This window comes from Miniopterus schreibersii (assembly GCF_964146895.1).
Source record: "Miniopterus schreibersii genome assembly, chromosome: 7".
Taxonomy (NCBI): domain Eukaryota; kingdom Metazoa; phylum Chordata; class Mammalia; order Chiroptera; family Miniopteridae; genus Miniopterus; species Miniopterus schreibersii.
The window spans coordinates 57,995,747-58,011,827 of NC_138108.1; the positions used below are offsets into that span (position 1 = coordinate 57,995,747).

General features: G+C 40.0%; 1 protein-coding gene across 1 annotated transcript in view; it reads right to left on the reverse strand.

Annotated features, from left to right (window-relative positions):
• LYPD6 (LY6/PLAUR domain containing 6) overlaps positions 1 to 16,081 on the reverse strand; it is a 113,991-nt gene that overhangs the window by 15,508 nt on the left and 82,402 nt on the right. Inside the window, exons 2-3 of the mRNA XM_081142502.1 lie at positions 9,582 to 9,770; positions 2,036 to 2,134 (exon numbers count right to left, since the gene is read on the reverse strand). Coding sequence (XP_080998628.1) covers positions 2,036 to 2,134; positions 9,582 to 9,699 — 217 coding nt within the window. The 5' untranslated portion in view covers positions 9,700 to 9,770. The remainder of the gene's footprint in view (positions 1 to 2,035; positions 2,135 to 9,581; positions 9,771 to 16,081) is intronic.

A 16,081-nucleotide genomic window follows, 5' to 3' on the forward strand; every position in this document is an offset into this window, starting at 1 on the left:
ACTGGCTACACAAGCAAATCATCCTGTTTGAGTCCAGAGTCACCGGTGGTTCTCTAACATTACTACATATGAGAACCACAGGGAGCTTTTAAAACTCCTTATGCTCAGCCACAGTACATACCACTTAAACATGCATCTCCGGGAATGACCCAGGCATCAGTGTTTTTAAATTTTATGCAGTGATTGGAATGTGTTGCCAAGTTTGAGAATCGGTGGCTTCACCAGGTCCATCAGTAGCCTACCCAAGCGTTCATTCTGCAGTGGGATGTTAGAAAACACTGGCTCATTCTCAACCGAGCATGTGACTGCAGAAGGCAGCTCGGGCAGGACTCATCTGCGATCGCCCGGATGGCTGGACAGCTGGCTTGTGATTAAGCCAGTCTTTAGTGTCTCCATGTTTTCCTCTTCCCTGTGGTCTTTCCCATTAGCATCTCTAGCTCAAAGTAAACAAGAGGCATCTAGAGATGACAACACTACATTACACTTTTTATTAGTGGGGAGAGGAGCTCCCAGTGGTTCTTGCCCCTGACTGTCCATTAGAATTATTCGGGATATTTAAATACACTGTGCAGAGATGCTGGCTTAGTTTGTGTAGAGCTGTGGTTCTTAACATGTGGTCTCGAGCCCAGTGGCTTCTGCATCACCTGGACACTCTTTAGAAATGCATATTCTCAGGTCCCATCTCAGACTTCCTGAATCAGAAACTTGGAAGAAGGGAGGGCAGAGGCAGGGTCAGAAATTTGTGTTTTATTTTATTTTTAATGCCTTTAAAATGTTTATTTATTGATTGATTTTAGGGGGAGAGAGAGGGAGAGAATGAGAGAAAGAGAGAAAAACATTGATTTTTGTGTGTGTGTGCATTCATTGGTTGATTCTTATATGTGATCTGGCCTGGGATCAAAACCGAAACCATTTTCGTATCAAGACGACCCTCTAACCAATGGAGCTACCTGGCCAGTGTTTTAATAAGCCCTCCAGGGAATGATGATCATGCTGAAGTGTGAGAACCACTGGTGTAAGCAGGGCACAGGTTCCAGTGATTTTGAAAATACTCACAGGAGTTCCTGCTGGATGGCCTAGGTGTGAACTCATGGGTTAAACAGTACTGGTTTAGGTAGCTGGCACTCTGTCTCTTAACTGGAGCTTCCAGGCTCTCTCAGTGTCCAACCTTCCATGAGAAATAGAGTGCCTTTTCCTGGGGTGAGTAGGAGAACTCTTGCACTATGTTAAAAAATAGTAGATTTGGTGTTGGTGTGTTCAGTCATTTTAACAACTAAATTAGACTAGCAGTGAAGCCCATTGAACTTCTAGCTTAAACAATGGTCCGTAAAATGCCCTGTCCTCCCCCTTCCCCCATCAAATGAATGGACTTCCTTCCAAAAATAAGCTAGCCAATTAACAGTGACTCTGTAGCCAAATATAACCACCTTTTAAATTCAATAGTATAACCGAAATATGATTATGAAGCATCTACTTCATTTTGAAATGGGCCTTTGGGTCAAAATTTCATGCTTCCATTGGGCATCCATCTCATCCTTCAAAGAGAACTGAACAGTTTAAAGAGCTCAGGGTTTTTATTTATGCAATGATGACATTTAGAATTCTGGCTTTCATGCAGTCTCAGGATAGAAGCCTCTGGCAAGATACGCAATGAATGGAATCTTTATATGAACATCGACTCATACTTTGCATAAAGGAAGTTACAAAGCAATGACTAATGCTTCAAAGAGTGGATTATAGGCTGGTTGTTCTCTTTATGTCCTACATGTGCCTGGGCCTGGGGGTGAGTATCACTCACCTTTTCTGGAGCTCCAAGGACACTTCATGAGAAAGGGGGCAATCCTACGGATCAGTTTATGACTCAAAGTCTCTGATAATAAGTTATGGGTGTGGTATAAGCAATCTACTAATAGCCTTAGACGAGAGAAGCAATTGACATTATGAGCATGCCTCTTTCTCTACATGCATCAAGGCAAATAGGCCTGCTCACTCCTGGACAGCTCTGGGGAACCCAATGTGTCTGCTGAGAGTTTACCTCGAGGACAGTAGATGTCCGGAGCCCATCGGTTGCACTCATAATTGTCGGCTGCCTTTTCACAGGTGAAACACTTAAATCCACCAGGATATGGTGTGGCTACAAGAAGGATCAAGAGAAAAGGGTAGTTTTTTAGACTGAGCACAGAATCCTGCATTGTGAAGTTAGACATTTTCACTTTTTAAAAAAATTTATATTTTATTTTTCTTATTAATTTATTTTATTTTATTTTTTTCCATCTCAAAACAACTTCGTAGTTTATTTAAAAAGTCAACATGCAAGTTCCATATGACTCAGCAACTGCACTCTTGGACATTTATCTCTGAGAAATGGAAACTTACATTCACACAAAAATTTGTACACAAATATTCACAGCAACTTTATTTGTAATAAAAACTGGAATCAACCCAGATGTCCTTTAATGGGTGAAGGTTAAACAGATTGTGGTACATCCATACCGTGGAATACAAGTCAGCAATAAAAGTGAACTATTAATACATTCAACAGCTTGGATGAATTTCCAGGGAATTATGCTGAGTGAAAAAAGTGAACCCCAAAAGCTTATATATTAAATATAACATTTACTATACGTAACATTTTTTAAATGAGAAAATTTTAGAAATGGAGGAAAGATTAGTGGTTGCCACGATAGGGACAGGAATGGTAGGAAACAGGTTTAGAGGGAGCTTAGTGTGAGGCCAACAAGAGGAATCACTGTGCTATTGAAACTACTTAGTGTCCTGCCTTAGCCAGTTTGGCTCAGTGGTTAGAGAGTTGGCCAGAGGGCTGAAGGGTCCGAGGTTCAGTTCCGGCCAAAGACACGTACCTCGGTTGCAGGCTCGATCCCCAACTCCGGTCTGGGCACGTGCAGGAGGCAATCAATGTGTCTCTCTCATATCGATGTATTTCTCTCTTTTTCCCTCTCTCTCTCTCTCTCTCCCTTCTACTCTCTCTGAAAAGCAATGGAAAAAATATCCTCAGGTGCGGTTTAAAAAAAAAAAAAGAAACTACTTAGTGTCTTGACTTGGCTGTAAATGCACAAACCTACACATGTGATAAAATTATGTACACAAATGCGCACACACACACACACACACACACACAAATGAATACAAATAAAACTGGGGAAGTCTAAATAAGAGTGGTGGGTTGATGTATCAATGGCAATAACCTGATTGTGATATTATTCTGCAGCTTTTCATAATGTTGCCATTGGGGGAAACTGGGTGAAGTATACATGGACTCTTTCTGTTACTTCTTACAACTGTTTGTGAATCTAAAATTGTCGCAATAAAATTTTAATTAGATAAAGGCACTCTGGATTTCCAATGATTTACTTTTATGTGTCATTGTACGTAGACCGGTCAACATTCACATGTAAGTATAAACATTGGGTTCAATCATAAAAAATGTCCTGATGTTTGACCATTTTGTACCTATGACGGCAATTTATTTAGTTCCATCTAATATTTTTATCTGCTGGGGATGGTAAGAAAAGTGTCTCCATTGCTAAAATACACCCTGCCTATGCAGAGGTGACCCCCCTGAGGGGCCTCTCAGGCCCATGTCCAATGCTCAGGGGGCAGCACGCTGGGGGCCCCTGGGGACACGGATGCACTCTAGGCTCCTAGCTCCAGCCTGAGGGACATGCAATTCCCGAAGCCCCTCCTCTCCATCGCCTCTTCTCCTCACCCCTGGGCTGCCTCTTCCTGCCCTCTGGAGAGACTGTCCTCCAGGTCCTGGTATTCTCTGCCTGGCATTTATGCTCAGGCAGGGCGTTGTCCCATGGGAGCCATGCTCCATCGAATGCCAGCTCCCTGGGGCCTCGCTAGCATTTAAGGACAAAGACCCACAAGGAATATCAGGCCAGGTTATCTCTGTCCGATCTGCTGATGTGCTTTTCCTCGCTGCTTAGTTCTAATCATGTGCTTGCTTTGCCACTTAGAGTTTTGCCTTCCATAAACAGAACTTGTGAATGTGTGTGTGTTTAATTTGTAAAATTACCTGGCCTCTTTGAAAGCTGCAAACACTCAACCACTTCATCTGCAGAAGCCAACTGTTCTCTCTCACAGATGGCTGAGCCTGCATATCCCACTGGCGGAAATAATCATCTCAGGGTAAATTGCTTTACCCACATGGAACCAATTAAGTATGTTATCAAAAATAAATGAAGGAGGAAGCAGCAGCTTAAGGCCAGAATTATGGGCCAGATATAACTTTGATTTTCACCTTGCCTGGAAGAGCTGCCCATCCTTGCACCTGCTTGCAATAGTTCACAGAGCTGACGCTGAAAATAGCAAGATCAAAAGTAATAAACTGTCCTTCAAAAAAGGCAGATAACTGGACCTTTGTACGGGCCCAGGTGAGAGTTCCATGTTCCTCTAAGTAATCGATGACCCAAATTCATCAACAGAATCATAGTGTGTGCATGGATCATCTTAGAAAAGTTTGATGGGAAGCAACTTAGACATAACCATCCAACCACTTCATTCCCAAAGAGGAAATTTCACTAAGAGGAAACATCTTTTCCCTAGGTACAGTTGTAATAAAACAGAAGTAAACTATTTTGTAAAACTACACACAAATAATGTTTATATCTCTACATCCCACTACTTAGATAGGTGGGTTCCATTTAAGTTGAGTCTGGTTTAGGTAAGTGCCTGTCTAAAGAATTAAAGCAAATAGGTTCTCATATTCCAAAGCCATTCAAATATTCTTATAGACATTTTAATTTGCTTATTTTTATAAATACTATTATAAGAAAAACCATACAAAATAGTTTAGGAATCATCCTGATATATTAAAAAAATATTAGTTTCACTAGCAACTTCAAAATTTTGAATATATAAATATGTTTAAAGGACAGGACTTTAAAATAATTTGTAAATCTTGAAGTAGAATGATCAGAGTAGGAGTTTTGAAAAACAGATGTAAACTCTGTCAAAGAACAGTATTTCTCAAAAAATGATCATGTATAGCAAGGTTCATGACTGCCAGGAGCCATAGCACTTCAGCTTCCATGATTAATTCCCTAGAGTATCCAATTTTATCTGTCTATCACCTTAGCCAGTAGAACTTTTAGTTGAAATGTTGGGTTAATTATTCCTGGAAGCTTTCCCATCAAAGAGATAAATTAAGAACTCTGAATGAAGATTGACAATCCAGCCATTCCATGAATAAACTTTTTTTGAGAACCTAGCACTAATAAGTCGTAGTGTTCTCAAACTTGGATTATTTAATAGACTCTTCAAAATTATCTTTTGCAAGACTAGTGACATATTAAATTAAATACTGTCATTTCTTATACAAGTAGGACTGAACTCTGAAATTAACTCAAAGTATATCAAAATTTAAACAGGACTGAGAGCTAGAACACTAAGGTAGCATAATGAATGCAGCTTTGTTTCAAATCATTTTATCTCTGAAAGTGTTTATCAGCATGTATCACTGACAATTAACCAAACGGTCTCATTAGCAGTGAGTTTTGTTTTTAAACCTACAACTTCATATCTGTGCATTCCCAGCAATGACACGCTAATATCTGCTTATAGGAACTTGAACTTACATCTTGGCAGATAGTACTGATCAGTGAATGACCAGACTGTTTTCGGTGACAGGCCTCTGGAGACAGACTCAGCTTTAAGTTGATAATTACAGCACAATACCAAGTAATGGTTAAATTCTTCCCTCTGGAAATATTTAGCCAAAAATAAGGTCCACAGTTGAACAACTATCTCCAGTAACTTGCTAATTGATACTGTATCTGATAAGTGTTTTTTAAAAAAGACTGGAAAGAGATTCCTAAGAGATGCTCTATTTTTCTTTGTTACTTCAAAGCATTACAGAGCAAGTAGAGTTTCAAACTTGTGGCCCCAGCTGTGAATGAATCTAATTTGGCTCTTGATCACAGAGTTAATAAGCTTAGTACTCTGCAGTTCAGGGCATAAGTCCTTGGTCCCTCAAGAGAAGGTGATTGTAAAGAAAAAAAAGAAACGCCAAAGTGCCCAGTTACTTCCTGTAACATAATCTGTCCATTAACTCGCATGGTCAGCCATAGTTCAACCGACCATAATTCATTTGCAAGGCATCGGAAAAGATTTCGTCTTTGTTTCCATCTCTTGGAACTTTTGCCTGGACAAAGGCCTTCAGTTATCAAAACCATGGTGAGAAGAGAATCTTGTTTTAAAATACATGCTTCTCTGTAATGCAGCTGAACTTTTTTTTTTATTCTTGCCAAATTAATTTCCATTGTTTTTGGAAACTGGAAGCAAATACAAACTTTTTAGAAATCTAATAAATCGATCTACCTCTCAGATTACTTGCCTACAAAACACTGTCAGTATAATTTTAATACCATGACCATATTTCTAATAGAAATGCATTTCCTGCTATCTTTCTAGGAAGTCCCCATACTCCCTAAGATTTATGCAGTATAGAATTATGAAAAAATTAGTTGGCTCTCTATGTAGGCATAAGAAAGCCCCCTGCAGGGATATAGTGCTTTGGCCCACAGAAAGGCTCAGAACACATGCAACCAGTGGAAAAGTGAGTATCTCAGGAAAGATTTCTATTACAAAGGAAAGAGACGGAGGCCAAGAACAGGTTGAAGTCATGCTGGGTGTTATATTCTGCTATCACATATCATCGCTAATGACCAAATGAGAAGCTCCATTTCTCTTAATACTAACTCCTGTTTTAAAGGAGCTATTAGGCTTTGGTACTTTAATCATGGGCTGGGAAGAAATTCATCATTTTTCACATGAAAAAGAAAAAAAGAAACATACAGATTATGGAAAAGAATGTTACTGAGGACAGTACCTCAAGTTTGAAAGCCATAAAGTTTATTTCTCTGAAGGGCTTAGAAACTTCAAAGATTCGGGAATCAGAGAGCAAAGGAGATTAGTCACAGAGGCTGAGCTTTCCCAACCCGAGTTCCAGTCTCACGCCACTTATTATCTCTGAAGGCTGTTTAGGGCCCAGCAGAAAGGAGTTCCTGGTTGTCTGGTGTAGGAAACGTGTGTGTCTTCCCACATCTCCAGCATATCGCATTTCTCCTTGTCACGGTGACGGGATCTGGCTCGCTCCCTGACCCCAAGAAAGCTGTTTGTGCCTCCATCTACATAGTGAGGCAATTATATTAATAATTCAAGATCAAAATCATCCCACACTTCCCTCATATATATTTTATAGACTATATTCTACAGAAACCTGCTGATTTGTGGAGATCGCTCCATCTAAACATGGTCTAGTGGGCAGAGAACAGCGACCGTTTAAGGAATCAAAGTGTAAAAACAAGCAAAACACCAAATACTTCTGAACTAGTGCACAGAAATGGGAAGTTAACTCTGCTCTAAAGTGGGCAGGAGTAAGCAAAATTCTAGCCCAGTAGGACCCATGGGCGGTAGCTTCAATCCAGCAAGGACTTTACTCCCCACGACCAGTTGCGGAGAGTCCAAAACAGAACTGAGCCCAGACCTGCTGGTGAATTATCTATGTATAATCCAGCTTAGGAACGGCTTCTATCCTCCTGCATATTTCAAAATCATATCAGAAAAACCCACCAATTCTTTCTATATGGTGAGTTCCTTTTGATTAAGCTATGGCTCTGTTTGATTAATGTAGGTCGCATGAGCAGAACTCATCCTTCAAAGCTCCCATTCTGAAATCGACTTCCAAATCGGGACCCACTCAACCCTGCAGGACCTGCCATACCGCCCAGGCAGAAGCGATGTGTGTGTGTGTGTGTGTGTGTGTGTGTGTTTGTTTTGCTTATGTTCACCTAAATCCAGTCCCCTCAATTTTCCTTCCCACCCTGTATACAATCAAAGCCTCAGAGAAAGCCAAGCATGGACCTGTTTTGTGGCCTGGTGACTTGTGAGCCTGTCACTGAAGTGGACAGAGAGCCCCCCAGAGGCTGAAAATCCTGGCAATCAAACCTAAGAGCCTGAAATCTAGGTTTTTGTTCACCAAGTCCGATAAAAAAGCATGGCTTTTTGGAGAAAAGAACAAAATGCAACCCAAGAAAACAGAGCAAGTATCAAAACACCTTCTCTTCATGAATTTTATTAAAATAAACAGCCCTGCGAAAACCGGCAGCCAGGTACGCTTCCCATATAATTCATGAGTAGGCACTGGACCATACTGGTGACAGAGTGCAGTAGCAGTAAATCTAAAGAAACTCTTTGCTGCTTCTCAAAAGCATGTTTGGAATTTAAAAATTAGAGTAATGTATTTTTAGCATCCCTCAGTTTACCCTCTAAGCCAATTATAACAACCTCGTAAGCAACAGGTCTCCGATTGCCTGTTACGTATGTGCCCAGCATTTTACAGTTATTATTTCTAGTTCACAAAACAATGTGACAAGGTATGTGTTATTTTATCTACTTTAGAAATGTGGGAATTAACATTTAAAAATATTCCCCTAACATTTATTGAGCATTTACTATGTCTCATATTCAGTGCTAATACTTTGCATTCTTTGAGTTAATGTTCACAGAGTTAAGGCTCTCATTTCAAGCCAGAAGGCTACAAGCAGCTGAGCTAGTTGCTGACCCATGGGCGGGCTGACTGGACAGACAGTCCCTGTGAATTCCTCCACCCACCTCTCCTCTAGACCGGACCATGCAGAAGTTGAACAGTCTAACCGCGTGACATTAAAGGAGTCTGGGGAGCTGCCTCCTCTTTGTAGATTTGAAGATCCTCAAAAGTAGAGACTATGTTTTACTTGCCTTTATGTCTTTCTTGCCTATCACAACGCTGACACATAGGAGACACAAAAATGTAGGTGGAACAGGCTATTTCAAAAGAGAAATGCACCCTGGGGCAAACGATAAAGGTCAAAATAGACACAATATACCCAGCTCTCACCACCAAAGGGACAATCCAGACAAAGCTAAGAGAGGAGATAAACACAGAGATGGAGACTAAAAGAGAAAGTAAAAGTACCAAGTGATCCAAGCGTGATCCGTAGAATACCAGCAGCAGAGGCACCTGAAACTCTTGCTAAAAGCCAGGCACCAGAGGTACAGCCGCAGCCAGATAGGCTTTCAGACACTCAAGGGAAGGATTGTGCATCTGCATGATTGTGCGCTCTCTAGATAACTCCTAAACACAGGAAACCCAAAGGGGCAGGGAACAGGAAGTTGTGGAAGATAATTAGTTGAGAGTGAGAATGAGATGCACAGACAGGAAGACCAGCTATTATCTTCCCTACAAAGGACTGATCTACAAACATTCCTTCTGGGACTTGGCAGTTCACTCTGATAATCAACTGAGGCTGGCATGACTCAAAGGGAAGGGTGTTCAGATCAGGGCAATAGGGCAGGGGACAGAGAAAATAAGCCTAATAATTTGCCTTAAAATAAAAACCAAACACACTATAAAAAGTGAGGGTGAAACACACGGCATCTTTGGTAGCATCCGCACCCCCTGATTAAATCAGCAGAGGTTTCCCCTGCATTGAAGGCTGCCTTCTCCTGGCCATTTTCAACTCATGTCTTATTTGAAGTAAAGTGACATTTCTGCAGCAAAGAGAACAGAATCTTACTTGAAGGGTGGAGGTAGATAATGTCTTTCACTGTGAAGTCTCGGGACTGTGCAGCTTTCAGACAATCAGCCAACAGGCTCAGGAGCAGGAGCCAGGCCAGGGCAGGGCCAGGTTCCATGGCAGGCCGAGGTGTCACTCATACAGGGCACCCGGGAGCGGGGACTCGGGACAACAGGAGAAAGCTCGCACCTGAAATATGAAGCAAGATTCATCTCAGTGTCCAACTCGAAAAAGCCACACGGGAGACTTGGCTGAGGTCTCGTGTTGGGGGGATGGCGTAAGGAGGGCAGGGAGCTGAGGGCACAGGGAAGTGGGTAGACATGGAGAGAAACTTTATAAACCGTAATTTTAGAGCACTTCGAAAATTCCAGCCCAAATCTCTTCTGAATCAGGTCGCTGCAGCTCCATTGGTAGCAGTTCCCTCTAATATCCAGCAGAGATGCTATCAAGAGAGATTGAATTTTAATGAAACCCAGCTATTTTTGCCAGGAGGCCAGGGGATGGCTGCCAGAATGCAACAATAAATAAGTCAGGTACAAAAGCTCAGAAGCATTTCCTTGTTAACGGTGAGGGCCAAGTATGAGAGTACAGCCTTACTGGGTCACACTGCCCGCGCAAACCTGTACAGGGTAGACTTTCAGATTTGGGGGAAAAAGAAATGTAGGTAAATGGGCCTCTTCCAAACTAAAAAGTGCCTTTCTAGCTCAAAACATCCTTAACATAAGTAACATCATTGGCCAGGTACTGTTGAAGTCATATACAGGGTGTTCCCTAAAAATGTATATACACTTTAACAGCTGATAGCTCAATTTTGAAACTGAAATGTATTTTAATAAACACTGCCTTTATAATTATTCAAAGTGTGTGTATGCATTTTTGGGGAATATATATATGTATATATATAAAGTCATATATACATAATACACACACTAATTACTATTATCATCTATTTGGAGTAAACCGAAGTCTAGCAAATAGAGAAGCTGATTTAGACCCAGGCAGCCTGATCATTGAATCCACATTTTTAAACACTAGCTGATGCTGTGCTCTTTTTTTTTAAATTTCTTTTATTTTTGTTTAAAATATTACAGATGTTCCTTTTTCTCCCCAATGACCCATTCCACCCTGTCCCATCCCCCTTTCCAGTCCCTCCCCCCACCACTAAGATCTGGAAACAGCCCAAGTGCCCACCAGTAGATGAGTGGATAAAAAAGCCATGGGACATTTACACACGTGGAATACTACGCAGCTGTAAAGAAGAAGGATCTCGTACCCTTTGGGACCGTATGGAGGGACCTGGAGAAAATTATGCTAAGTGAAATAAGCCAGGCAGAGAAAGACAAACTTCACATGATCTCGCTTATATGTGAAATCTAAAGAACTTAATAAACTGATGATACTGTGTTATTCCAGAGACTGTTTTGTGGTATACAAACAAAAACTGATGAAATGAGATCAAGATATCACTGTAGCACTAACAATCATCATTCTATCTTCTGTTCTGATTCTGCGCTTTTCAATTAAAACCGGGGGAAGGAAAACCTTGTACTATGGTTGAATTGTCCAGCTTACTTAGCATGTAGATATATATCTTAATTTATATGTGCTACTCGCTTGCCAACATTGCTTTCCTTGAGAGTCACATTCTATTTTCCAAATACCATCATTCTATTGCCCATGCAAGGGGTCAAATTAGTCACTTTATTTTCAACATGCTGAAAATAACATGAGTTGGACATTTTGTTTACAAATTTTAATACCAATATTCAACGAGCTTTTTAAAATAGCATAACAAGAAATCTATATGATCTTATTAACCAATGTCACCCTAATAAATTCAATAAAATAAACATAAAATAGCATCACAAAATAATTCTAAAATTATTTTGTCAAAGCAAACAGACTGAGAGTAATGTATTACAAAACAAAATCGATAGAGAAAATCAATATGAACTAATCAGATATTAGAATACACTACAGAGTAACATTAACCACAGCAAAAGAAAAAAGTATAAAAATGAATACAGAAAATGGAACACTCTAAAGAGCTCAGAAATACACCCAACTATTTCCATAATGTAAGCAATTTTTCAAAATTACAGAAGAGAAAAATATCAAATGGAAAGAATTATGATAACTTGATTAAAAACTCTGAAAAAGGTGAATTGAAACCAAATAATGAGCAATACACTAACATTAACTCCAGATCGATTGGTGTGTTATTTTTTTTTTTAAATAGACAATTTGTTAAAGAAATAGAGTAGAGTTCTTACCAGCCTGTAGCAGTCTGATGATGCCAGCCGGGCCAATTTCATGCTCTCGACATATTTACAGTTTGGCTCCCCATGCAAATTTGCATTCAGGAGGAGAATGGGCAGCCTGTTCCCTTAATGAGCGTGAGTGCTGGGCATCGTGCTGGCCACTTGGTTGAACAGTGTGATGAGAAAACAAATATCAGTATCTTCCCCTCGCTGAGTGACAGAGACAAAAGTCGCCTCCTCTTGAATGAATGGATGCAGTAGTGCTTCGTTGTCTGTCCACCTGGTCAGGTGAGGCTGCACCTGAGGGACACACCTGCACAGGGCCTCATGGAGATCCCACTGCACATCAACACCCCCTCCTTACTATCTGCAGCAGGGCTCAGTGCGAGGAAAGCTATCTGGCTCCATTTTGATGTAATTTAACATTAAATATCAACTAGTTGCCAACCTAAGTTCTTTTTAATGTGAAACTTGATGTCCATACCAGTGCTTCAATATATAAAACAATGCAAGTGGCACATTTTTATTAAAGCATTTCTTAACCACAGCACTCCTTCTGGTTATTGATTTAAAAGTCTCCCTCTGCACGGTACTTTCACTAAGAGTTATGCGTTATATAATGTCATCTGAAATTAACCTTATTGCAACCCAGCCATGAGCCTTCATTTTGCAGCATGTTTGACTATATGTAACATACAGAGGTAAAAAGCTAGATGCCTGGGTTTGAAACCTTACTCCAGCACTTTCTTGCTGTGCAACCTTGAACCAATTACTTAACCACTCTGTGCCTCAGTTTTCTCATCTGCAAAATGAGAATTAAATAAGTTAACATAGATAAAGCACTAAGAACAGCGTCTGTCACAGAGTAAGTGCCGTGTAATATTCTCCAATGTTTTTACTATTAATGTTTTGTTCAAAATCAGTCAATATACTTTTCTAAGTGAAAGTAAACATGGTGCAATTAACTGTGGTCCAATACACAGCTCTCTTGCCTTAAATCATAATTTCCAAAACTACTAAGACAAGTAACGATCCATATGTCTCCTCCACCCTAACATCTGCCCTGTGGCCAGCCAGGCAGGGATGAGGCCCATGGAGGACAGTGGGAGGGTACCTCCTGCCACCAGGATTTTAATACACTGAGGCTCGTGGAGACCCACATGACTTCCTGCCATCCCTCTCAGTGAAGCAAACAGGTGGGTGCTGCCCTTCCACACTCTCCCTGTACCTCACCTCAGCTACCCTACCGGGCCTTTGTTCCAGCCCCATGATCCTTACATATCTGCTTTTGTTGGATTTTACTTGTATAAAAGATGCTGAGAGCACAGGTCAGGAGTACATCACCTTGCATCCCTTCCAAAGCTCCTGTCTCCTTGTGTGCAGCGTGTGCACACTCACATAGTACTCATGGGGATCACGGATTAAATTAAAGCAATCATTTCATTCGATAAAAGAGATCAGGAAACGGCAAGCTTAATTCTTCAGGCCTGGCTTGTTGAGCACAAGTTTACAAATTTGGGGGATTAAACTACTTTTTTTAAACCATGAATATTATGTGTTTAATGAAGAATTTCCAAATTCTTAAAGTAATTAAGACGCTGTTATCACAACACATTTTATTCAGGAAATTATTCTTTCTTTGGGGGAAAAAATATATTTTGAGGCTTATGTGTGATTAGAAAAGAGACTGAAAGGATAGACACTAAATGGCGTAGGATTTCGGATAATGTTCCTTTTGCTCAATTTGCATATATTTAATGTCATTTTTTTGGTTCCATTTGCATGCTTAGAACATTTCGATGAGTATGTCTTGTTTTTATAAAGAGGAAAAGAGTTGTTTAAAAAATAGTGTTCCTCAAAAAATTAGTTTGACAGAATAATTTCACTTTTTATCTACAAAGGAAATTCAGCTTTTCACCTGCAGTCAATGACTAGAACTTCAAAAATGTCCCTGTCTCTCCTACAATAATAGAATGGCATTTGACAGCCTGTCCTCTCCTTCCCTCTTCTACCATGCCCTTCCCTTAGTGTCTTTGTCCAGGGGCTCCTCATAGAGGAATCTAGGGCAGGGAGTAAAGGTGCTAAGACTTTATTTGGGAGCAACAAGCCCAGGAAACTGAGGGTAAAATGAAGGGAGGAAGGTGGGAGGGAGAGAGAGGTGGGCCAGGAGAACATGAAGCTAGACACATAAAACAATGTGATCCTAATCCTAGGTTACTATGCTGCTCACACTTCCCAAGCCACAAAGAGACAGGACTGCAAGGAAGACCTGCACCTTAGTATAGTCCATGGAAGGAGAAAGGAGGGAGAATTTATCTGCCTGGTTGCTTCCTGTCTCTTGTTCCCCATTGATCAAGGTTCACTCCACAAATAACGCACTCCTCTACATTTGTTTGTGTTATTAAACCTTATCAATACCATTGCTTTCTTTTAGGGTTTATTTTTATTTTATACATTTTTATTGATATAAAATTCACCAATTAAAAATAATACAGTTCAGTGTTTTGGGTATGTTCATAATATTGTACAACCATCACCTAGTCCAGAACATTTCCATCACTTCCAAAACAAATCCTGCACCCATTAGCAGTCACCGCCAATTCCATCTTCTCCCCACTCTCTAGCAACCACTAATCTACTTTCTGTTCATATGGATTTGCCTATTGGAAACATTTTATGTAAGTGGAATCAAACAACATATAGCCTTCTGTGCCTGGCTTCTTTCACTTAACATGTTTTCAAGGTTCATCCATGTTATAGAATGAATTATATTTATGGCTGAATGATATACATTTACTTATCCATTGATCAGTTGATCAGTTGATCCATTGATCAGGTGGTTTCCACTTTTGGGGTATTGTGAATAAAACTGCTATTAACATTCATGTACATGTTTTTGTGTAGACATATATTTTCAATTTTCTGGGCTATATACCTAAGAGTGGAATTCCTGGTTCTTATGGTAACTCTGTTTAATTTTTTGGAAGAACTGTCAGTCTTCCACTGCAGCTGCACCATTTTACATTCCCATCAGCAAAATAACAGAGGTCCAATTTCTCCATCTTCACCAATACTTTTCATTTATATATATATTTTACATCCATCCTAATGAGCGTGACGTGGTATCTCACTGTGGTTTAAATTTGCATTTCCCAAGTAACTAACGGTACTGGTCATCTTTTCATGTGCTTGTATATTTTCTTTGGAGTAATGTCTATTCAAATCCTTTGCCCATGTTTTAGCTGGGCTATTGTCCTTTTATTGTTGAGTTATAAGAATTTTTTCTGTATTCTGGACTCTAGACTCTTTTCAGATACCTGAGTTGCAAATCTTCCCTCCCATTCTCCTCATTGACTTTCCACTTTCTTGATGGTGTCCTTTGACACACAAAAATTTTAATCTTGATGAAGCCCATACATTATTTTGTATAAAGTTTTTGTTCCCTTATAAAAGTCAAGCCCAATACAGCACTAAAAATAAATATCTACACACACTTCACAGTAAAAGAACCTGTATATTTTGTAGTATCAGGGCTAGATTTTCCCTCTCTCTTTTCCACGAGAAAAACTGGATGGGCAGGACTGTTTATCAATATCACCAACTGCTTACATTCCTGCAATAAATCATGAACCACTGCTCACTCTATTAGTATTTTCTAGGAACTGAAAAATGAAAAATGAGTGACATGCATTCACAATTAGTCTGTTACTGAAATACGGACTCTGCTGAGGGGGTTGTATCTTTTCTATACATATTCTCAGTAGTTGATGGAGCTTTAATCCCTAAACCTCACAGATAGGATGCTGGACATGCTCAGATAACATGTGGGGTCTTTTCTAGGACTTTGACACTTTTCCCTGGAGCCCACTGTGCTTTTGGACTGTTCTAGACATTTAGAAAGAATGCTGCGTTTCCATTTTATGTGCTGCTGTTTGAATATGCACTGAGGATTCCGCCCCTGACTACAGCTCTCTTCATGAAGAGTACATTCTCATTTTCACAGCTCTGTGACCTTTCATTTGTTATTTATGAGCTTTTGCAAATCTAATACCATTCTGACAGATTTAATTTGTGCTCTAAATTACCTTTGCCTGAGTTACTCAACTGCTGGTTTTATTCCAATGGATTACTTGCTACATTCTGAAACAGAAAAAAATATATAATAGTTTGAGATCTATTAGACTTCCTCCACTTGAGAGAAAGTTGAAAAGAGTTGCATTCTGTTTTCCACTCCACGGT